The sequence below is a fragment of the Meles meles genome, chromosome 3 (genome assembly GCF_922984935.1).
Source record: "Meles meles chromosome 3, mMelMel3.1 paternal haplotype, whole genome shotgun sequence".
Taxonomy (NCBI): Eukaryota; Metazoa; Chordata; class Mammalia; order Carnivora; family Mustelidae; genus Meles; species Meles meles.
Genome location: NC_060068.1, coordinates 179,527,159 through 179,551,757, shown reverse-complemented (window position 1 = coordinate 179,551,757; position 24,599 = coordinate 179,527,159). Strand labels below are relative to the sequence as shown.

General features: G+C 49.9%; 1 protein-coding gene across 2 annotated transcripts in view; it reads right to left on the bottom strand.

The window, feature by feature from the left end:
* The window catches only part of NSUN2 (NOP2/Sun RNA methyltransferase 2), a 28,519-nt gene extending 3,925 nt beyond the window's left edge, over positions 1-24,594 (bottom strand). Inside the window, exons 1-18 of one of the 2 annotated variants that reach the window (XM_045999290.1) lie at positions 24,037-24,594; positions 23,932-24,006; positions 23,658-23,815; positions 22,918-23,022; positions 17,652-17,757; positions 15,474-15,545; positions 14,616-14,700; positions 13,062-13,254; positions 11,193-11,267; positions 9,807-9,937; positions 6,708-6,781; positions 5,952-6,082; positions 5,460-5,556; positions 2,719-2,888; positions 2,404-2,496; positions 1,570-1,705; positions 1,167-1,247; positions 850-988 (exon numbers count right to left, since the gene is read on the bottom strand). In XM_045999290.1, the coding sequence (XP_045855246.1) occupies positions 850-988; positions 1,167-1,247; positions 1,570-1,705; positions 2,404-2,496; positions 2,719-2,888; positions 5,460-5,556; positions 5,952-6,082; positions 6,708-6,781; positions 9,807-9,937; positions 11,193-11,267; positions 13,062-13,254; positions 14,616-14,700; positions 15,474-15,545; positions 17,652-17,757; positions 22,918-23,022; positions 23,658-23,815; positions 23,932-24,006; positions 24,037-24,594 (2,479 nt within the window). Of the gene's footprint in view, positions 1-849; positions 989-1,166; positions 1,248-1,569; positions 1,706-2,403; positions 2,497-2,718; positions 2,889-5,459; positions 5,557-5,951; positions 6,083-6,707; positions 6,782-9,806; positions 9,938-11,192; positions 11,268-13,061; positions 13,255-14,615; positions 14,701-15,473; positions 15,546-17,651; positions 17,758-22,917; positions 23,023-23,657; positions 23,816-23,931 lie in introns of both variants that reach the window. The other variant, XM_045999292.1, reaches the window with a different exon arrangement.
* Positions 24,595-24,599: the final 5 nt, after the last annotated feature.

Here is a 24,599-nt window from a genome sequence, read left to right as displayed (position 1 = left end):
TGTGGGATTAAGACAAAGAAGAAGACAAGTGCAAACTAATCTCTACTTTAAGTGCAGCTCCTGCCTGAGCCACCAGGAGCCAGATCCCACCCAGCAGGTTTTGTATCCTTCGGTTTCAGGATAAAACGTACAACCCCGTAATTGCGTAACTTGATTTCTGCAGTTTTTGGACCAGCTGAGTCAGAAACAGTGAATAAAGTTATAAAAAATAAACAAGAATGAAAAAAAAAACCGAAACTAGAATTCTTGGTGGAATTACTTTTGTTCTTAGGTGAAAATATCACTAGAGTAAGTTGAAGTGGAAGTTTATAAAACGTGTCAACAACGTGACAAGGATCTATTTCGGGGGGCTGGCCAAGCCGCAGCAGGAGCTGGCAACACCCGCATTCGCCTTCAACCCAGCTGATGAGACGCCAAATGAAGATCACGCCTGCGTCAGTCAGCGTCCTGCACCTCGTGACGGGATGCAGATAAGCCCGAGCACTAGGATGTGCCCTGCATCCCTGCGGGGACCTGCCCTGGCTGTCCCCTTGGCCGCAGGCACTTGGGGCTCTGGCTCATGGGACGGCCAGGGCCCAACACTTGCAGACGCCCATAGGCTGGTGGGCGGCACAACCCTCCACCGTGGCCTAGGGAAGGAGGGCAACCCGTGGGGTGCCTCTGTGGCTGGGTACACTCCCACGTGCCTTCTCTCTCCACAAGGCCCTCTGAAAGCTGACAAGGCTCAGCAGAAAGAAAGCCACGATGTATTAAAATCTAAGACTGAGAGGCTCTAAGAAGCCTGCGCACCCACGTCTTCGTTGTCTTTACGAGGACAAGTCATGCCTCTACGCAAGCCCAACAGCTTACCCAAGTCCTTGGCTTGGCTGTAGGTCTCACTGCTAAGTTTTCTAAAAAACGGATTTTCCTGGGTTAATAGAATTTTGACATCTTCTATGGATACAGTGATAATTCTTGAATTAATAAATGGATACAGAGTGTATATTCCCTGTGTGAATAAAGAGAGGCTACCATTATGAGGGAGAACCATCACCCACTGTCCCCGAGGCCTTGGCACACACCTCGTCCAGCCCCCCACCTCCCCGTGGGCACCAGCCCAGCTGCACGGCACCCACGCCCGTGGATCCACCACCGGCTGCTGCTACCAAGTCCGCGTCCCAAATTACCTCCTGTGCCAACCGAAAAGCGCAATCAAACTCTTCACCGCTGTTATTCCGACACCACACTTTTATTCCCGTGTTTATAACCTGCACGTAAGACAGTAAGAGGGCACACACGTATAAATAAAAGCTGAATAATCAATTAAAATAAGCCCTTCTACCCCAAGGAGGCAGAGCCGTGAGCCGGGAAGGGAAGAAAAAAAAAAGGAAAAGCTTTAGAAGTCTGACCGAAGCAGGGGTTCCCACAGCCTCGCAGATGCTCTCCGCTGAGGCTGGCCAAGAGCAGCCGAAGAGGACTACTGATCCGCACGGCAGGCCTCAGACCAGGAGAGCCGGGGTCCCATGCCGGCTCCGAACACAGAGCCGGCGCCCGGGCCTGCCTGCGCCCCCGCGGCCCCGCCGCGCACACCTTCATCCGCTCGCTGTTGTTCACCAGCACGTTCCTTAGCTCCTTGGAGACCATGTAGAGCTGCCTCTTCTTCCCTTCCGTAGTCCTAGTCAACAAATTCATCTTTGGGAATGAAGGATCCAACGCATAAAACTTCCTACGAACGAAACAGAGCTGTTCACGAGTTTGGTTCAAACGTGACAGGCGTCCCCCCGCACGGACTACCGCGGACACAGCTCGGTGTCTCGTCTGTGGCTCAGGGGGCTCGCGCTCTGCCGCACACGACCACCGTCCACACTTGATCGGTTCCCCGGGAACAACTAGAGCAGGGACCGTCACGGACAAGTACGCCTCCGCTCTCTCACTTGTTACTCCGGTGACCCGACAACCCCTCCCCCCACCGAGCCAGGTAGCGAGCCACAGGGCAGCACGCGTGCCACCGTGGTAACTGGCGCTGAAGCGTGACTAGCAGGAGAACGAGTCGGAGCCTGCTGACTGAGCACCTTTCCCTCTGCTCCACCTACAAGTTTCCAGTTGGGGTCCCCAACCTCCCACCAAGACCTACTCTCCACGTCCCACACAGGACCTGGGCAGGTGGCTGCGGCCATGGGTCTAGAAGCTCCGCTGGGGACTGACATTCGGGGGCCACTGTCAAGCCCCCCCACCACCACCCCGACTCAACCCTGGCCACCTTACAGTCTCCGGCGGCGCACCGTACACTGCAAAGTGTCACCCAGCTCTACCAAGCTACTACGAATGGAAAACAGATGCTATACACAACGAAATAAAAACATATGACCAAATGGAACCAGGTACACACATGTGAACAATTAAGTACGATGAATTAATCCTTACTGGATAGGTGGAAATAGTGGATCATCTTCAGGAATAAATACAAACGGATCTTCTTTAAATCCAAACAACTTCATTTTCTTAGATGGAGGAGGACTGAGGAGGGAATCAGGCCGAGAAATACACACTGTAATCAGTCCTGCGGCAACAGGCCAGCAGCACCCTCCCCCGCCCGCCAGCCCTCCTGCTCAGCCCAGGCTCTCCACAGGCATCCGACCCCGCCGCACGCAGCAGCACCCACCTGCTGCAGGACGGCCCCACGTTCCTGCAAGCTGCGGGGCTGGCAGACACGAGGGTGCACAGAACCCCTTCTCTTACCCGCACACTCCGTCCTTCTTACTTCCGCTGTTCTCTACGTTCTCAGATCTTTCTGTGATGTCTGTGTCATCCGTCCCACTGGCAGGTTTACTCTCCGTCTCTGCGGGGTCCGCAGCTGCTCCTTCCACAGACCGCACGGGCTCTCTGGGCTCCACCGGCTCACCCTGTATCTGCAACAGGGGACAAGTGCGTCTACGCTCCAAGCACAACCCACTTCACACTGCTGCAAAAAAATGAACACTCACTACACAAAACCCATCCTATTTCTCTGTAGCATTTCGCACACAGACGGCTACGAAATGTTCCGGAAGTATCTTAAGTCATTTGCTGTTACGTGCGGAAGTCGTCGGCACAGTTTCTACCTTCCTCCCGCAAACAGCACATGAGACCACTTCCCAGTACAGGCCAAGGACACAGCCGGTTCCACTCCACTCAGAGCTGTGAGTGCGCACCTGCCCTGTGTCGGGCACGATCCCGGCAACAGCAGGCGGGGCTGGCACCCGCGCCTAAGTAACTGCAGCCTGCCACGGCCCGTGCCGCCGCCCGGGGACAGGCCCCCAGGAACGGGAAGCTGGCACGGCGCGCCCCAGGGAACACAGGGAACCAACTTTGGAACTGGGGCCACAGGATCGCTCCGGCTGGCAGACAGCGAAACGGCTGCCGTACTGAAGCTGCTTCAGACGCACTTTACACAGAATAGCACACGAAAACTTATGCAAAACGACATGTCCTAACAAGTCACAGGGTTGGTGCAATTAGGACATGTGGGCAAGAACAGTGAAACACGCTCCCCAAGGTCACAAAGCTCAAAGGCAGACAAGCTGCTGGGACCCCACGCTATCCAACACTGCCTCCCAGAAAAATACCTTTTATTTAAAGGGAAAATACAAAACAGTCACGCAAACACCCTGCACGCCCCCTCAGTTCCCAGAAATGCTACTCCCGATCCCTCCCAGCGCAGCTCCAGAGCAAACCACCTCCCCCCCTCCGCGCCCTCTGGGCCACCTCTGCGCCTGCAGGTCCCCTCACTTCTACGCCGGGGCACACGCCTCAGCCAGCCGTGCAGCCCAGGAGCGGGGAGCCGTGCCCGCGTGCAGGGCAGGCGACTCACACCCACTCCCTTGGTGGGAGGAATGAGGAGCCGGAGCAGCAGCAGGAAAGGCGAGGCTGATCATCAAGGAAGGCGCACAAGACAGCAAGCCCTTCTCCGCAGCCACACGCACACCAGAGCAGGGAGCGGGCGGCCTCTGGGAACAGTTGGACGCGCGTACTTGCGGGCAGTCCCGCGACAGACAGGTCCACGCAGCCTATGGTGCGCGCACACAATGGGCTCGACCCCTGTGCCGCGTGGTGCTGGAGCCACACCCAGGGCGAGCTTTTTCACCGCTGCCATGGGACCAGCACAAGGAAGAGTGATCTGGGCTGTGCCCTCATGCAGCTTCCAACACTCATCATCAGAAGATGACTCGCCAGCAACTTGCACGACGACCACAGAGTAAACTTCCATGTATACTGGGACACAACAGGTATTGAAATTAATTTTGCTTGCTTCTTGTGCTTTTTTTCATCTTTACTTTTTAAAGATTTATTTACCTAAGATAGAGGTACACGTGAGCACGGAGCCTACGGTAGGGAGAGGCAGAAAAAGCAGATCCCCGCTGAGCAGGGAGCCCGACGTGGGGCTCAATCCCAGGACCCTGGGATCATGACCTGAGCCGAAGGCAGATGCTTAACCACCTGAGCCACCCAGGTGCCCCCTGTGTGCACTTTTAAAAAGTGACTGCAAGCCCGTGGAAGTGACACATGTAGCTGACACATGTCAGCGACAGTGTTGCTTGGAGCTCCCGACCCAGGAGTCTGGGGCTGAGGAGCAGCCAGAGCACCACGCACAGCGAAACCCTCTCCAGCCTCCCACTACCAGCACGGTGCCTGCGCGGACGTGCCGGGTCCACTCCTGGGCCGCTGTGAGGCCGGACACGGACACGTTCATGTGGGTTGGCCAGATCCCAGGAACACTTTCCTTTCTGCCTCTGCAAAGTCTAAGCATTCTTTGTGCTTCTTTGTAAGCATTCATCTGAAAGAAACACTGACCTTCAGACTGTGATCCCAGCCATGTTCTGACATTACAGAAAGGCTGAGGTACGAACTAGCGAAATAAATGTCACGTTGATAACTAGGAGGCCAGCAGACGTGACATGGGAAGGCTCACAGGCTGCCCTCCTACCCACTCTCCCTGCTCCAGGGCCTCCTACAACAACCCATTAGGACGGTTCGGGCCTTCTCTATCTCCTTTTTGGCCAGGCCTGGACAAAAACCCTGTCACTGTCCCTTACGGCCAAGGGGAAGACAGACTGGCCTGAGGCTGGCGGAGTTCTGTCCATCTGCAATGGGCTCAAGTGAGCCCCAGGGCAGAGAGCACAGAAGCCAGAGTGGGGGCTCTGACTCTGGGCCCCAGAGTCGTCATTATGTCTTCTTAATTCTCAATTTTTATTAAAGAACTGGACTTGAGATGCAGAAGGAACATGATCCCCCAAGTCTGCCTTTTTCACGGATCTATCCCTTTAAGACATTGCGGCTTTTTGGAAACCTCAAAATTTAAATGAATCCCTGCGTCCGCCACGCACGCTCATGCTCAGCTGCTCTCCGCCCCCCAAAATCAGTTCCGCCAACTTCTGCCAGTGTCTGCCTTGAAAGCACAGAAAGCTTACGTGGTGCGCCGTGTTATTTCAGAAGATGCTCACCTTTGGAGGACGTTTATTCCATGGCATTGAAGACTTCTTCACTAACACCGCCACAAAGAACCCTCCGGTGTTCTGATGATGTGGTAGTATCCTAAGACTGAGGGAAAAAAAGCAAAAAACAAAAAAAACCCCACATGCACACCTTTTAACGGATTCAAAACACATCCTTTTAGTATTAAGACAAAAACTGGCAAGACGACGTATGACAGAGACATCCTGTCTTCTGATCAGTACTCAGGGAGCCCTCACGGGATGGCCGGCGCATGCTGTGCACACAGTTAAGGGAGCACGCGAAGTTCAAGCCTTTAGATCCTCCCCACCTGCCGTATTTATGAATGCTCAGTGCCAGCAGCGAACAGGAAACATGAACTTCCTTCTTTCTGGCAAGTTCACACACCTGAGCTCGGCCACACGCATGGCCCAGGCCTTGCAGGAATGCTGGAGGGCCGCTCCCCCCGCCTTCCCAAACATCTGCCAGCCCCACAGACTCACCAACGCTCGAGGTGCATCGCCTGTAACTTCTCCGAGTCCTTTGGTGGGAACATGGTGGGCCGGATTTGGGTGTGTCTGCTGTGAGGCACATCTTCCCACTCCGAAAACCACTGCCCGTCTTTCGTCATGACCTGCGAGAGGAGAGGCCAGAACTCCACATCACCACACCCTCGAAGAAGAAAATCACAGGTAAAGGCTCTCAGGCGTGGTAAACGCCAACTCTCACTGCTCTCCAAAGCTGAGACCATGTGGGGAGTGAGACGATCCCGTATTCTATCAAACAGAACAGTCATTTTGTAAAAGAGCATTTTTCCATGTAGGATTTTTTTTAAAAACAAGTCTCAGGTTGTTTCTGGTTTAAAACTGAGAAGTAAATTGTTTCATATTGGAAATGAAGCTTGAATCCCAGCCAGTAATAAAAAAACAGCACAGCTATACTTATAAGGATGAAAATACACAAAGCTAATTTCTAATTGCAAAATAAAGGCAAGGAACCTTTCCCCAGATATTTTTGTGGATATTTTGTGGCTATAAAAATATCCACAGATATTTTTCCCCAGAGAAAAATATCTGTGGAATCGTACATTTGTCATTCAACAGAACTGTGACATTAACTCTAAGCCACAATGACGGCACAACCAGCAGTAGTATTTACTGATGTCACCCCAAAGTGGGCGATTTAAAACGTTCACGACTCGGACAAGCCTGGCCAGCTGTACCTGCTTTTAGGAGTCAGAGTCCTCCCAGAAAGATTACCTTCCAGTGTGTAATTCCAGGCATCCATTTCAGTCCTGGCAACTCAGAAGACACGTCGGCAAGCTCCAAAGCACCTATGGACAAAAAAGAAGTCCACATTTTGCCCAATGCAAAATACCAGCTGCAGAAGATCACATACCATGTAGCTTGATTCCTACAAAATGCCCAGGGAGAGCAATTCCACACCAACGGAAAGCAGGCACTGGTTCCTAGGGCAGGGACGGCACAGGCCTGGGGCACACACAGGTGTTTCGTCGGGGGTCAGAAATGGTCTACGCCTGGGCCGGGGGTTACGGCTGTGCAGACACTCCATAAAGGTCACTAGTCGTACCCTTAAAACGAGTGACACTGTGGCACGTGAGTTACTGCCAGCGAAGCCACAGAGCCACGTAGCAGCTGCGGAGTCCCACAGCATGTCCAACGTGAGCCCCGGGGCAGTGGCACACGCGCCCCCCTCCCACCGTGAACACACCACAAGGCCAGGAGGATCCGAGTGTTCCACCCACTCCTGGCTTCTAGACACACGCAGTTAGAGGACGTGGGTCTTCATGCTCTCCCATCTAGTAAACAGTCAAATAGTAACATTTATAATGAACTGTGAAAATTTGTAAACCTTCTGTTCCAGCTTCAAGTTTTCAAAACTTGTCCAGCAGGGCAACAGTCCAGCTTTAAAAACACGCGTCCACAGTAACAACATCAGGAGAGGCTGCAAGATGGGGTTGCAGAGGGACCCTCCACACACACCTTCTGCCGTGGATCACAGACTGGACAGCCTCATGGAAGAGGAAAATCCAACAAAGCCCCACGGAAGCGACCAGACGCTCAGACGAGGATGAAAACAACGCAAGAGAGCCCCCAAGGCAGAAGCGTCCTCCTAAGAAATCTTTGACAAAAGCATCGTGCGGACTTGCACTATTCTACCGGAACTGTCTTCCTTCTAAAAGCAAACGCTAATAGCGCAGGTTTGCAAGAGCTGACTTTGTCCCGCACCCCCTGCCCAGGCAGGGCTCAGCAGTGACGGGCTTCCCGCCAGCGTGGGGGTCAGGAGATGCAACACGGGCCCAGCGTGTGCAGACCGAATGCTCGTCAGCCGCCCGCCTGCAGCCAGGTCTGAGCTCCTTCAGGCAGGGACCTCACTGCTCCCAAATCCTCAGTCACCGTCAAGTGCAAGGTTCTGCCATGAAGCCCTGCTGATACGTGAAGCCTCTGAGAGACGATGGAGATGGAGACCACACGTGGCCTGATGCCTGTCACAGCAAACCCAGAGTGGAACCCCACCAGCCCAGTAAGAAAATGATGCCGCACAGCACACCTGCGGTTTCAGTCACCACTCAATGCCATCCACCTTCTCTTCACATGCCTCTGAAATGAAGTCCCACCACAAACAGAGACTATGACCCTGCAAAGAACACCATTTAGAAATCACACCTTTACACAGGCCAACTTAAGCATAGCCAAACAAAATAAACACAACGTACTCAATTCCGATCTCAAGGACTCCGAGAGTGAGAACAACTAGAGAGCACACTACACAGCACAGGTCAGTAGCACTGCAAACAAGGTAACTGGAAGCCGGGACAGCTGGGGACACCTGTCTCGGTGTTTATGTTCCAGCTTCCTTCATACACACGTGTGTAGCGAATGTGGAAACATTCTACTCTGGAATCCTACTTTGAAATCCCTCATTATTGGCTTTAAGGAGAGTAAGATGGGAAAAGTTAACAGGTCAGTGAAAATTTATGTAAGAAGAAATAATTTACATCAAACCATTATGGAAACTGTCATTTAAAAACATTTCATACCATCTGTCCAGTTTCTCGTACGAAACCGTGCGCGAGGACGTCCCACCCGTTAGGACGGCTACTCTCAAGAAAGCAGAAGGTAACAAGGGCCCCACCGGCAAGGACGGGAAGAAGTGGGAACCTCTGGGTTCTGGGAATGTAAAATGAGGGAACCTCAAATATGAAACAGAATTATCGTATCACTGACAATTCCACAAAATATACACCCCAAAACCTGAAAGCAGGGTCCTGAAGAGCTACCCGTGCAGCCACAGTCATCGCAGCAATGGTCACAGGAACTACAACAGGGAACACCTCAAGTGTCCACGGACAGAAGAGTGGGTAGACCCAATGTGGCGCATGCACACAGCCAGCGTTTTCAGCCGTTAGGGCTGGAGGAAGGAGATCCTGACCCGGGCTACAACACAGAGCAACCTTCAGGACAGGATGCTCGGTGGAGTAAGCCAGTCAACAAAAACACATACGCTCTGATTCCATCTGTGGGGTCCCTAGAGTGATCAAACTCCAGAGACAGCAAAGAGGACAATGGCCCTCTGCTCAGCGGGGAGCCTGCTTCCCTCTCTCTCTGCCTGCCTCTCTGCCTACTTGGGATCTCTGTCTCTCTGTGTCAAATAAACAAAATCTTACAAATAAATAAAGAATAAAATAAATTAATTTAAAAAAAAAAAAGAGGACAATGGGGTGGGAAAAAGGGGAGCTGTGTGATGGGTCCATAATTTCAGTTTGGCAAGATAAAGCACTCTAGAGATCGGCCACATGACAATGTGAGTGTTCTCAACACTCCCAAAACACACATTTGAGGAGAGTTAAAACGGTAAACTTCAAGTTACAAGTGTTGTATAACTAAGATTTTTTTCAAAAAACCACTGTGATAAGGACTGACTTATTCTTTTTTTTTTTAGATTTTATTTATTTATTTGACAGACAGGGATAACAGGCAGGCAGAGAAAGAGGAGGGGAAGCAGGCTCCCTGCTGAGCAGAGAGCCCGATATGGGGCTCGATCCCACGACCCTGGGACCATGACCTGGGCCGAAGGCAGAGGCTTTAACCCACTGAGCCACCCAGGTGCCCCCTGACCTATTCTTTCAAACGTAAGAGATACCAAGGAGGCAATTCTCGTAATTCATTAACTATGACAACCCAGTGCATAAGCAAGCCGTAAGCAAGGGCTGCTCACTTCAGGGTTTACAGGCTAATCCCACTAGCAAGTGCCCAGAAAAGGTCTGCGTGCATATATACTATAGCAGAAAACGACGTGCTTACGAATCTCATACTCGATGTGTCCCACACGCTTACCTTCACTTTTTTCCAGCAAAGAGGCTATGACAGCTTCGTCCTCAATGGGGTTGAGGGAGCACGTGGAATACACCATCCTACCGCCTTCCACCAGCTGCTCAGCACCCCGCGTCGCGATCCGCAGCTGTAAGCTAAGGGTCAGACACTCGGTCACCCCGAGACCAAATACACCCATGCAGTACACAGCACCCGTTCCGCCGCGCTTACTGCAATTCTTACGACAAGCTTACAATAAAATACAAAATCAACAACTCCCACAAAAACAGCTCCTTAAGGTCTTCATGATGTTACAATAAAGCCACATGAGGTGTCTCATATCGACCAAAACAGTGTCGATGTGAACAACACATTTACTGTTCTACCAGTCCTTCCCAACAGGCCGGCAAGCAAAGCACGAAACGGGTTAGTGACCGAAGTCAACATATTATGTGAGTCTCACCATGAAAAAGCCCCACACCTGTACACAGATTTGGCTTTTCATTCTAGAAACAACTTAGGTCCCTTCGTACATTCTAATCCTAGTATCTATTTCACAAGTAAACCGTTACAAAGCATTTAACAGAAAAACAAAATCTGCTGCTGCAGTTGTTCACGGTGAATATTCACAAGTACGGTACAGACCACCCACAATTCCGTAATTAAGACTGCGCAACACTGATGTCAAATGAAAAATCCACAGCTCTGCAGGCCACACACTCGAGACTGGGGTGCTACCGTCCCGATGCAGAGACGCACCCACAGCGCCCCAGACATTACACAAGTTATCTGATTCACGAGATCATCTTTTCCTTTGAAGAATTTTCCAAATTGTCTTTAAACACAGCATTTGAGATCAAAATGTTAAGCAAAATAAGTCAACACAAAAGAACAGAAAACAAAAAAAGAAAATGAGTAAGACGGGAAAAGGTTAAGTGGTCATTTCATGGAGAAAGACATCCTGAAATGTTACAGGAAACTGTCATAAAAAGACATTTTTAATTAACGTGTACCTGAAATGTATACAGTGTTCAGTTTACCACTCTGAAGAGGTTCTAAAAACAACTCCTTCTGATACATACGCAAACTCTCTTTTTTTTTTTTTAATTCCTCTTTTTAAGAATATTTTATTTATTTATTTGACAGAGAGAGAGAGTTAACAAGTAGGCAGAGAAGCAGGCAGAGAGAGGGGGAAGCAGACTCCCTGCTAAGCAGAGAGTCTGATGTGGGGCTCGATCCCAGGATCCTGGGATATTGACCTGAGCTGAAGGCAGAGGCTTAACCCACTGAGCCACTCAGGTACCCCCATACGCAAACTCTCTTGACGGTGACCGTTAACAACCCCAGCTCCATTGCTGTCCCCAGATGCAGCAACATGTGGGACAGCCCGCCAGACCCAGCCCGACTCACCCATGCAGCTGCAAGCTGTTCAAGGTTGTCCACTTCTTCCAGACATCAATGTTCTTTCTCATAGTGCCGTCTCCACTAGAAGGTAAGGTATTTCAGAACTTAAAAACTCTGTCCAAGTAGACCGATCAGAGGTTAACAATTATGTCATATACAAGCTAATTACAAAATGGGTACTTTTATTATTCTAAACGCTAATTAGGACACCATCTAAATTCTCACAAACTACCATCAACTTTCTATTTCTGCTCTGGGGACACTAATAACATTAAACTTTTAAATTATACTTTAATTTTCAATTGGATAAGGAAATAACAGAACTCAACAGATAATCTCATTTAAGAATTACAGAGGTATCAATTTGCTTCCATTTGAGAGAAATACTAGTAAAACTAACTTTCAGACTTAGGACACAGAAACGTGAAGACATTTGGATCCTGTTACTTAACAACTCGATTAATCAACGGTGGCATTTTAAACAGATTTATGTGAATAATGACAAACTTATACTCATAAGGGATTTTCCACAGCAAATTCAATTAGGCCAATTTAACTTCTTTATCAAGATTTTCCTATGCATCAGTTAAACACTTGATTTTTTTTACTTTCACTTAATGGAAATTATTTCCATGTAAATTTTATAATACGGACTTGACCGATTCATCTTTCTGTCCACGTCTGACTTTTACTACCCATTTTTTTCCGGGGTAATTCCTGGATCTGCTGGCTTTCTGTAGCATTTACTCTCCCTGGGTGGTCCAGTTAACTGTCTTGAGAGGAAGGGGCTGCAGGAGGAAAATGCCATGAGATACAACGGCTTTCAATGACATCCCGTGCTGGTACAGTGGTGGCTTAGAATTCCACCATAATGGTTAGCATGTCCTCAGCTTACAGCTCTGTGCTCGGAAGTTTCCTGCATTCTCCAAGGTGACACGAGAAGTTAGAGGTTTCTGGTCAAAGGAGCACAGGAATGGGAGAACATGTGATCTAAAGGAGAACCAGACAACGGTGGCTCACGACCCATTTTAAGTTTTATTTCACAGGGCATTCCTGCAGGAATTTTAATGCGCCATCCCATTCATACTACCGACTTACAGCTCTCACACTGAGTTTAAACGCAAGAGAGTGTGGTATTGGACGTCTCACTTTAAGCACTGAATTCTGTGCTGAGTTTTGTGGTGATTTCTACACTCCGAGCTCGACAAATTCATGTGCTCGCAAGATGACCATGGCCTACATCACTGCCTCTGGGAACTTAGTGAGGTCTTAAGTTTTCTCCTTTTCTTTTTAAAAAAACTCAAGTTACTCAGTTAATCCTTTTTAAAATTCCCTTATAGGTAAATGCTAACAATCTAAGACACGTAAAATTGGAAGAAATATTATGTGTACAAATACAGGCACAGTAAGTCTCTCAAAGGTCTGAACTCCTGAGCTGCACTGTGCTGAGGAACAGAGACTTGTCATGAAAACCCAGTGTGCCTCTCCACCACTCCGTAATGAGGCGGAATCAGGAATGCGGGCGCTTGGCAGGAACCATGGTTCCCAACGATCACTCCTCCTAGAATGCTACAGTCAAGAGCCTATGACAGTACCACCCTCTCGGGGATCCCCTTGACCCTCGGGAAGACTACAGAACCGTCCCACCTCGTGTCTCTTCGTGCCGTACCCTCGGTCTGCTGTGCTCCGTGGCATTAAAGTTCTGAGCGTCTGTCTCCTAATTTAAGGTCACAGAGTCTCTGTATTGACACCAGCTGCCGCAAGAACGACGCATACAGCTCCGTGGGTATTTGCGTACCAAATCACATTAGTCTGCATTTGATCTGACTTCCTTAGCAGATGGTAGGCTTTTTGGTCTCCGAATGACATAAATACCTGCAGGGGACATCACATAAGATGCGATCGTAGAAGAGAATCTCCTTCCTCCCGTCCACATCTATTTTGAGTCTGGGTATGCTGGACGCGTCGTGGTTGACCACCATGATGCAGGGGCTGCTCAGCCTTTTGGCCTGATGAACGAGCAGATAGCAACGCTTGTTGTCCACGTCGTTCGCGATGACGAACCCCTCTGAGAACGTAAAATTATAGCGTCAGCTGAAACACAGCAAAAGTAGAATAATTTTCTGAAACATGTAAGCTCCTGGTTGGCAGGTGAGAAGCAGGAATCCACCAAACTTAAGACCCAAGCATCAGATTTGCCAGAATAAGCTGAGTCATCCAAAAAGATGGCTCAGCAGATTTTTATGATCACGTAAAATTCTAAAACTGCAAGACTTATTTTTTCAATAACTGAATTATTCACTTTGTAACAATTATTATGCCAAAACATCTTTTCTATTAGTGACAATTAAAACGGAGACTGAGTGGAAAAAGAAAGGGGTAGAAGACAACAGTATCCCCTGACAAGTTTTAAACTACAGCACATGTAGGCTGGGCCTCCATTCTCAACTCTGTGAGTCACGTTTCTGGGGTGGGGCCCAGGCTCCTTCTGAAGGCCGCCTGGAAGATTCTGGTCTGCACCCCTGGCTAAGACCTGGGTGCCGCCCCTTCTCACTTCTGGTTCTAGCACCGGCAAAAAGGAACATAACGGCCTAAAAACATTTTACAGTCAAGACTGCTCTTAAAAAAACATGAAATGCAAAACAATGAAAATTAAAAAAAGGCTCTTTACCACCGATTTGGGAAAAATAATTAAAAACAGAAAAAAATAAAGAAGGCTTTAAACAAAGTTGTCACAAAAAAAACAAAAAACCCAACTTAGAACTAAGCCAAACTAGCACGCCCATCAGAACAGAAGGAGAGCAGGGGGCCTGAACGAAGGAAGGGGGAACAGACTCACGTAAAACATTTGAAGAGTAAGACCACCACAGACAGGCATTTTCAGAGAACCCCAGAAAGGAGCACCAGCGACACTAGGATCGCTGCCATGGTCTGAGCCCTCTGCAAGCTCAGAACGTAAGTCCAGGGCCGGTGCCCATGTCACAGGTGACGCCCAATACGGCCGCCCACCGCGGCGGGCGTGAAGCCGGCGGGCCTGCCAGCAGCTCTTCAGGACGCTCTACTGCCTCTCGCGTGGGCTGAGAGTCACCACGGAACCAACCAACACAGAAACCCAGAGCTGACGGTGATACTACTGAAGATTCAAACTGAAATCTACCTATTCTGGCTTAATAAACACCACCTGCTTTCACAGAAGACACACGTAATTCTAAAGTGAAGCCACCCTCCCGCTGCGACGTACACAGTTTGGTTTGGGAACTAGTCACAGTGGCGTGCTAAATGCCCAGTCCTACCCTCAGGGACAGAAACCCACGTGCTTGTCGCAGAAGGCTTCGAGACCCAACCCACGGGCAGTGTTACACGACCTCTTTGTCATCTACAGCCAGCCAAGGGGCATTCTGGCCTTCCACAGAGCAGTCCAACGCATACCTGGGAAAGGGACATTCATGTCGGCATGTAACATTTCAATTAATTGTGTGGTCTTTGATCCAGGCGCTGCACACATATCTAAGATCTATTAAAAAGCAAGAAATGTTTGATGTTTTAAGAAATCGAACATTTGACACTTAATTTAAAACAGTTTTATAAATCATTCTAGTATTTTGTTCTGCACACTTAAATATATTTCTTCACAGAAGGAACCTACAACGTGATAGATTTAACTTCTGGGAGCTCAGGAGAAAGACTCTCCCCAAGAACAGAATGACCCAAAGGCCAGGGGAAGCCCTCAGTTCAGGGGAGGACGAGCAAGGACACTACCAACGAGCAGCACCATAAGCAGCCTGCTCCCAGGCCTCGAACAGCCACTTGCTGGCCCCGAGCCCTGAGCTAGCTGCTTCTAGTCTGCTTTGCCTCCTTTCCCTCATCTGGAAAAACAGGGACAGGGACAGCATCTGCCCTCACGGGCTTATGTAGATAACCAAATGCATTAACGTGCGAGAAGAGCACAAAGCAATGCTTGGCGTGTAACAAGTTCTCGGGATTTTCAAACTGTCTGAGTCAGGCAAGACCACTGAGGATAATCTGTGCAGTAAACACATTAGTGAGCAAACTTGAAAAGAGAAGAAACCAGTTACAGGCTGTAAAATTTAAATAAGACAAAAATTCAAAAAACAGAACCTAAAATAAAACACAGCATTCTCAAAAATAAATAAATATACAAATATTTTTAAAAAAAGCATTCTTTATCAAAAGTAAGCATGAAAAAATAAACCACAAAACCCTAAGAATTATATTAAGAAAAAAGGTGTCAACAAACAAAGCCACTCCCAGTTTAATACACAGTACCTTGTGGTGAGGGTGAGCATTGAGTAACAGCGGCGGAATCATGCTAACGGCTTCTTGACGACTGATATTTCCCTTAGAAAGTAAAATTAAAAGAAAAATCAGGAACAATATTTAAAAAGGCAGAAATTTTCAACATTGGGCATTATTTCATACGCAACAGAGAAAGACCATATAATCCTCACACAAAACAGGTAATACTATCACACAAGACATACGTAAATACGACAGGTTTTATACTAGCGGGTAAATGGTTGCCACCTAAAAGGCTAAGGGAGAATGACCATTCACGGCAAACTCACTGTCAACACGAGAAACGCAGGCATAATCCTGGATGGTACAGAGGAAAGGGCGGTGTGAGCTCACGCCGCCCAGCTCGCCCTGAGACAGAACAGAAGCTGGCGGGGCTGCTCTGGGGGCGACACGGCCACTGCCGGACCCTGGGCGGCAGGGAGCGACGGCCACCAGCACAGCACAGAAAGCCGCTGCCCGCAAGGCCTCCGCGCTCGGCCGAACTGTAACTTCTAGTTCAGTCCTCGTCTGTCTGTAGAAGAGCCCAGGCCTACTTTCTCCTCCCGAGAACTGCCCGTCGAGAGACGAAGACCCCCGCCACGGCCCCCGTGTGTCCACTGCCCCCATGTGTCCGCAGCCCCGCGCAGCCAGCAGCGGCTCAGGGTGTGGTAACGCGCGCGCCAGCGCAGATGCGGTGGCCGGACTGGGTCCAGCGCGGGCCCCAGCACGGCTCAGTCTGACAGCGGGAAGACCGCGCCTGAGAAACACTGTAGAGGCCGTCAGGCGCGCGACCGCCCGCTCGTCTGAAGCCGCCGCTCCGCGTGCTGCGGGGCCCCTGGGAAACGGACGGAGCCCCAGGCGACCCGGCGCATGCACAGCTCAGCGGCTCCGGCCGGAGAGGAGTCTGTGGAGACCGGCTGAATCCGCACCCACTCCCCAGGCACGCTGACGCCAAGCTCCAGGTCACAGGAATCATCCAGAAAAGCCCACCTCCAGCCATCACCCGTTTTTGATCAAAGCCTCCGAGCTGCTCGGGGCGGGAGGTCCCTGGCCCTACAAGCCGGTGGCAGTCGCTTCCTTCACACGCAGGAGCCGGAGGGGCTTCACAGTCGCTTCCGCAGCCCACAGGGCACCTCCCCTGCCGATGGCATGCGAACCCGCACGAGTCCCCGCAGCACAGGCTGCCGACGCTCACCGCCGGCTCCTCCACCGCAACCCAGCTAGTCCGTCCGCCCGGCAACGCGGGACTCGCTGCCCGCAGACCCTCTGCTCTGCTGAAGGTCAAAGCTCCAGGGCTCTCTCTGCCCAGCCTCACCGAGCTCCGGCCGGCTCGAAAGCAGCGCACCGAAGCCCCTTCGCGTCCTGACACCCGGAGAGAATGAGGAGCGGGGCAGCAGCCGGCTCCCTGTCTCCCTTAGGAGGTGGCAGGGCTGAGGGAACCGCAGGGATCCTGTAGGCCCGCCCAGGAGCTCAGGATGGCAAGACACGAAGGCCATCTGGGCAGACCAAAGGTTTCCTCGGCTAGAAAAGGAGACTAGAGAACAGGAAAGGGGAACTCAGATTTTGAATACGAGTGACAATTCCAAAAAAACCAAAAAGTTCACCAGCGAAATCCGTGAGCACCTGGTTTCACCGAGTGACGCAGGAGAGAATGGCGCTGAGAGGAGGGGCGAGGGGAAAGCTAAGCCGCTCAGGGATGGAGCCGAACTGGGGAATTCAGGATGGCGAAGAGACAGGGTGAAGACACAGGGTCGTGCAGAACCAAAGCTGTCAGATTCAGGTTTTGCTGTTTTTGTGTGGCAAAGGTGGACTAGAAGAAGCCCAGAAAAAACAGGCTGAAGCACGAGAAGGCGGGAGTCGCCGGGTGATGTCTCATTGCACAGTGCGCAGCTCTCCCCAACGCCCTGGCCAGCCAGACCCAGGAAGGGCAAGGAAATGACACATCCAGAGGACAACTGTGGCTGAGATCCTCCCCGAATTCCACACCTGGACGGGACGTGACCAAAAAAGAGGGCAGCTGTGGGAGTCCTCAGAAATTAAAGGGAGAGACACACTTCTCCGTATGTGATCTCTACCCGGTCGCTGACGGGTGTGGACAAAATACAACCAAGATACTAATGCACATTTCAATCTTCAAGGGAAGAAACAAATCCAAAGAAATCTACTTACAGATTCGGTTTCGCTAACCAGAAACTGGTGAAACTTTTCCAACTGTGGAGACTTTCTCAAGATTTTTCGACTTAAATTTGTGTGCCAGGCAAGTTCTTCGGGATACCTGACCAAAAAGAAAATAAAGCAACCATGGATTATATATATTAAAGTGCCCTCTTAACAACTTCCTTTTTACAGACCATACACCAATGAGACATCCAATTTTCCTCTACTTGCTCACATCCACGACCCTCTTCACACACCCGGCCAACACTGCGGGATGTCTAACTGGATCACAGCCCAGGCAGAAACAGGAGAGCCGCGCGGTTTGAAGAGATATACTTACTGATGCTACCATGAAACTGCAGTGACGAGCGCTGAAGAACAGATGAGAAAAAGGGGAATCAGCTGCTCTTTCCCATGTGTGCTAACGATGGGACAGAGACCATCAGAAAAAGTCACCTAAGCATCTGACTCTTGATTTTGGCCCAGGTCACAGGCTCAGTCAGGATCCCGGGATCAAGCCCCAACCTGGGCTCTGCGCTCAGAGGGCAGTCTGCTTGAGGTTCTCCTTCTCCCTCCGCCCTTCCCCACATTCTCTCTCAAATAAATTTTAAAAAAAGAGAGAGAGAGAGAAAAAGACGTAACAAATTAAAGAAATGTACATCACACAATCAAAATAACACACCCTGAAGAGCTATCAAAATGTCTGACATTTAACTGCAATCTTCTTAACGATATTTTTCACTATGTCTAAAACAAACAGCCCGATCATGTACTGAAATACATCACACAGCAAAACCCCTGGGATCACAGCGGCACTGGCCTGCACGCCTCGGCTGTTACTTATACACACCTAAGAATGAAGAAGCGTCTCCTGCCATTTCTGTATTTAAGCTTTCTAGAACGATGACATCACTGATGGGAAAACAGGTCTCTTTAAACGTGGCTCACACGGATCCCTAAGCTCCAAAGGCTCGAGTCGGAGCACTGCTACGAAGCACAGCCACACTCAAATCCAGCCCAGCAACAAGTGACGCTCTGCTTGGTACTCAGTGGTAAGTCTCACTGCAGACTTAGGACATGTTCCTCAGTATCTCCAAGCATCAGATTATAGCTAAGGTGACTGCCATGAAAATGAAACCAGAACTGTTGCAGAATATACATGACTGCTTTCAAAGAGGGATTAGCTGAAACTCAGGCCTTGAGATTTCAAGAGAGCACTTTACTATGATGCTGTTACGAGATATATCTGGGACGCACTTTCTACCAAAAATATGAAGCTGGCTGAATCTGTTCACGGCCACTCTCCGGCTGTCCCCGCACCGTCTCTACTTCCTATGCCCAGTGCCTTCTTCAGTATTTAACCTGATTCAAAAATCTAAATCAAAACACAACCATACTTACAAGGCCACTAAAAAAGAGTTTAGTCTTAAATATCCCCTTTGGCCTTCTTAAAGCTAAAACAGAACACACTCGTATTTGCCTTCACCTGCAATATTTGGCAAAATCTGCTCTTTCAGTGCGAGCCCTGCAAGACTGGGGAGCCAAACACCTACTTTTCGAAATTTCTTACAAACCTGAACTGTATGTGATCAATGACTTGTACAAAACTTCTTCTAACCCTGAACGGTATGTGATCAATGACAGTGAATTATGCCAAGTTACCAGCTCGCCAAATCACCAAAACATCATGAAGCTGAATGCCTCTGGCATGCAATCAACCATGAACTGCTCAACTGAGCTCTCAACCACTAATAGCTGAGTTTTCATTTTCAAATAAAGATAAGCAGCCTAGATATAATCTGAGCAAATACTTCCTTATGTACCTTTCAGACTGAATTTCTATTTAAAAAATATAAATTTACTAGGATGAAAATTCCACGGCAAGTAATTAAGATTGTGAAAGCAATTAATCTTTTGAAAAAAATACTTAACTTTCAAATCATTAAATATAAAAACTGACAGTTAAAATGAAAAAGTGGGACGCCTGGGTGGCTCAGTTGGTTAGGCGTCTGCCTTCAGCTTGGGTCATGATTCTGGGATCTTGGGATCAAGTCCAGCATCAGGCTCCCTGCTCAGCGGGGTGTCTGCTTCTTCCTCACCCTGCTGCTCCCCCCGCTGTACTCTCGCTCATTCGCTCTCTCGCTGATAAACAGTAAAATACAATACAATACAAAATAGGGGTGCCTGGGTGGCTCAGTGGATTAAAGCCCCTGCCTTCGGCTCAGGTCATGATCCCAGGGTTCTGGGATCGAGCCCTGCTTGGGCTCTCTGCTCAGCAGGGAGCCTGCTTCCCCCCATCTCTCTCTACCTGCCTCTCTGCCTACTTGTGAGCTCTGTCTGTCAAATAAATAAAATAAAATGAAAAACTATGAGTCTTCTACAGCTTGGGAACCATTTTTTTCGGTGGGGGCAACAAACGTTTATTAAAATCTTTGTAGCTTTTAACATCAAATAAGATTATCTTGAAGAACTAAATTTAATCTTTAGTTGTGTAATTTGAATGTAGCTTCTGGGTCGTGAAAGTCCTACCTGGAAACCTGTCACGTTTTCTGAGGATGAATTAAAAGCACCACTGTCATCTTTACACCTCAAAAATTCTTACAGGAGAAAAACACATGAATACTCATTTATGATAAGTTGTCTTCAATCCATGTGTTAAAAAGAACATCAACAGAATGACAATAAAGTACACTCTCTACAACCAAGTGTCAAAATGAGGCTTTTATAAGAATGCTTTGGGATGGGACGCCTGGGTGGCTCAGTTGGTTGGACAACTGCCTTCGGCTCAGGTCATGATCCCGGAGTCCCGGGATCGAGTCCCACATTGGGCTCCCAGCTCCACGGGGAGTCTGCTTCTCCCTCTGACCTTCTCTTTGCTCATGCTCTCTCTCACTGTCTCTCTCTCTCCAATAAAAAAAAAAAAAAAAAGAATGCTTTGGGATAACGCCTTACAGTTCTGAGCCTACCAAAAGGCAAAAAAAAGAATAAAACTGCCCAAGCTATGAGTCCTACACTTAATATTCCTTCTATAAAACATGGTTCCCAAAAACACTTTCCTAAACTTAATTCCACTATGTACCAAAAGGTTAAGAATATTACACAATTTATCTCTGTTTTTTGAACAATACAGAAAACCACCCCAAGATTTGGGAAGTTTCTGCTCTGCTAGCTTATGAAGAGACTTACGGGGAGCCCACACCTGACCCGCAAATTGGACTGAATGCTGGTACGATAAAATCCGTTAGGCAACTGTCCCTGATAATGGAAAAACCAAGTATTAGGAACCCAAATCACACAGTACGTTGTTCACACCCTTCAGTTGCGCTCATAAGGTTCCAGCAAACAGCAATGTGAGAATCACCAGTAGTTACCAGAGACTGACTCCTATTCCTTCTACGACCAGACAAGCCGCAGGGCCTTTCTCAGATGTTGGAGAATTGCCTATTCGTGGACCCCTTGCCGCTGTTCAACCATCAAGATGGAAAAGCACCTGTCAAATGTTGTAAGGTCTAACAGAAGTTTAAGTGCAGTTTGCAAAGAACAAGAAATTCTCATGTATCTGTTGGAATGTGCAGAAAAAAATGCCCATAATGACCCACCCAGAGGCACTTTTTCCTACAGGATGCATGCTTTTCAACTCTCTACTGGCCCGTCAGACTTCCTCACCTGAACAGCTGCATTTCTAAACACAAGGTTTAAGGAACAAAGTTTTCTGGTGATTATATGAAGCAGCCAACATGCAAGACCATTTGAAATGTTGACAAAGGCGACCTTAAGCCCACTTCTTTGGAAAGTATCAGACGGCCCCTGCTTCAAACACCAGTACCACCAGTCAAACCGCCAAACCACCGAGTAAGTGGCAACTGCGAGAGGAGAGGAAGCTTGAGGAAGCGAAGGCTCGCTCAGCGCTGTCAGGTACAGCGGCGAGAAGAACATTTCCTTTCTTAGTGACCCCCTTGCAGTGGGCGTGCGACCAGTGACCCCCTGAGTCTTCCCTACATCAGAATGTGAGGCTTTGACAACCTGACTAAAATTCTGATAAACCATTGTGCAATACTGGGGGCTGAAAACTGTGGATTTATTCTTGGAATCCAGAAATGGGTTTTACTCTGGTGACGTCTGCTCTTGAGCTCAGCTGAACACTGACTTTAGCATTTGGCCGTTCAGCCTCTACTCAGAATGGGTAGGCTGTGTACCTCTGGGAGGGGGCCACTGAAAACCCAAATGACTGACGGTAGAAAGGAAAGCAAAGCTATAACCCATGATTAATGAAAAACCTGATCTTGGTTTGTGACCACTGAAGGGCATCCAGAAATGAAAGAGAGCATCACACAGGTGAACGACCAAAATCGCAAAAGTTGTCAGAATGTGCTGGTTAAATTCACCTTTTTATAGCAATCATTTAAAATCCTTGTGTTGTGAGAACTCTCGGTGCCTCAGAGTTGATCATCTGAAATGCGGAGCTGTAACAGTTCACTTTAATGATTTTTAAGTTTATAAGTTAACCCAGGGCTTGGGGCCTCTATAGTTCCTGTCTGAGTATTCCAGGTGTTTTACAGGACACATGGGACTGCCCTCACTGGAACGAAACTTGAACTAGCCCTTGAGAAGCAAATAACCCACAGGATGCCTCTAGGACAAGCAGTGAAAGAGTTAGCCTGTTGGCCAAGAGTCTACTCGAGCAGCACGGGGGACACTGGGAACACAGAATGGGTGGCTGGGTTAAGTGTGACTCTTAATTTGGCTCAGGTCATGATCTTGGGTTGTGAGACTGAGGCTTGAGTAGGGCTCCCGGCTCAGTGCAGACTCTGCTTGAGGTTCTTTCCCTTCCCCTCTTCTTCCCTCTCTGATCCTTGTGTGTGCTCTCTCTAAAATAAATAAAATCTTAATCAAAAAAAAAGAAGAAGAAATGCAGAATCAGTTGGAATGGTTTGTGGCAACCTTTCTCAGGCTGAGTCTGTCCTGCTAAAGGTAGGAGAGCCATGCAGCATCAGCTTCGACATAAGGAAACAAGTGGTTTAAATGGAAATGGGGAGGAAACAGGCTGAAATTAACTGAACCAATAACTCTTAGTTGCAAATCATGCATTAAAAACTGCACACCGATATAAAGTCATATGGGTAAAAAGCACTGGGCTAAGAACACACAAGGATGTCCGTGAAGTACATTCAGATTCTCGTCCGCTAGCAGAAAACTTTGCCAAACAAACACACTGTCAGATGACAAAGATTAAAATCCCAAAAAAACCTCCAACAGGATGAAGTCTTGCTTTACCTACCAACTCAGGGGCTGTGGAACTTCAACTTTCTGACCGTCCACTTCCAAGTCTTCCAATTCCTTGAAATACTTGTTCTTTAAGCAATGGAGAATCTCCTTTGCATGGCTATGAAAAAATAAGTAAGTTTTGATACAGTCTGAAAGACTCACATACACTTTATCTCTTTTGAACTTAGGATGAAAGTGTTTTAAAACTAAAACCATCTTTGCACTGAATGCAGACCTCTTTCATCGACGTCCTTTTCCCCTATCCCTTCAAAGTTTAAACAACTGTCCTTGCTTCGTCGCTAAAAGATGAAGCTAAGCGATTACTCCTGCATTCCTTCGCCCCTAAATATTCCTACGGTTCCTGTTTACTTGCAACTCATCTCGGAAAGATGGAACCACAAAGATTTAAAAAGACAAGAGAACCGGAGTTTCGCACAAACTCTGTAATATCACAACTTCTCCCGTGTTCCAAAGGGTAGGTATCCTCAGCTCCCGAATGTCCAGAAGTCCCCAGTTTGTCTCAGATGTCATTTCTGCGTCTTCCAGACCTCCGGACCTGCCCCACCTCCCCAGCCTGCCCGTCGGAACGTGCGCTCCCTCCTCCGTGCTTGCATACGCGGGAAGCCACAGCGCCGGTAAGCAGCCGCTCGCCAGCCCCCTAACACTCTTCAGAGACCAGGCGCGGCCGAAGGGGTACCCTCCTCCTGAGCTAACCCCAACTCTAGCAAATCAAGGCTCCGCGAAGCCTCCTACCTTTTGTAGCCAGTAATTCGCAAGGTGGCCGGGAGGGGCTCCCGGAGCGCTTCCATGAACTGGTCCCACTCGCCCTCGGGCACGATCTTGAGCTCCTGGTAGTAGTGCTCGAAGAGCTTGTTCTCCTTGACGATCTCCGGGTACCCGCCTTCCCAGCCCTGAGGAACGAGACACGCGTCCACCCGGGGCCGGAGGAGCCGCTCCGCGCCGTCCCGCAGGCCGCGGCGGCCCGGAGACGGACGGGGGCCCTGCCCGCCCGCGCCCCGGGTCCTACCGCCTCCTGACGCTTGCCGCCACCCTCGGCGCCATCCTCCGCGCGCGGCGGCCGCTGCTGCTGCTGCTGCTGCTGCTGCTGCTGCTGCTGCTGCTGCTGCTGCTGGAGCCGCCGGCCCCGCGCCCGCCGCCCCATGGCCCACGCGGCCGCGCACGCCGCCCGCACACCGCGCCCCGCCACCGCCGGCCGCGCGGACTTCCGGGCTGGCGCGCGAGGCCCCCACGGGCTCCGCGCCTGCGCCGTTCCCGGGCGCGCTGGGTGGAAGACGCCCAGAGCGCCGCGACCCGTGCTCTCGCAGAGCAGCGAGCGAAGGGCAACGCCGACAGCCCTGGCGGGGAGGGGGCCCCTGAGAAGCAGCCCCGAAATAGCCCGCGCGGGCTCCGGCAGCTCCGCGGACAGCCCGCGGTTGCGCCTGCGCAGAGCGGCGGGGGCGGGGCTCCAGCCTCGGGGGCGGGGCCGGACCGCCTCCCGCCGCGCCGGACCGCCTCCGATCCAACCTGCTGGGCCGGTGCGCTCGCGTCTCAGGCGCCGGGGGAGGAGGGAAGGGGTGCGGCTCGGGCGGGGGCGTAGGCTGGGGGCATCCGCCTCCGGTAGCCGCGCCCCCCGCCCCCACACCGGGGCCGCCACCTCCCTATAAGTGGGCCGCCGCGGTCGCCAGACCATGGGGC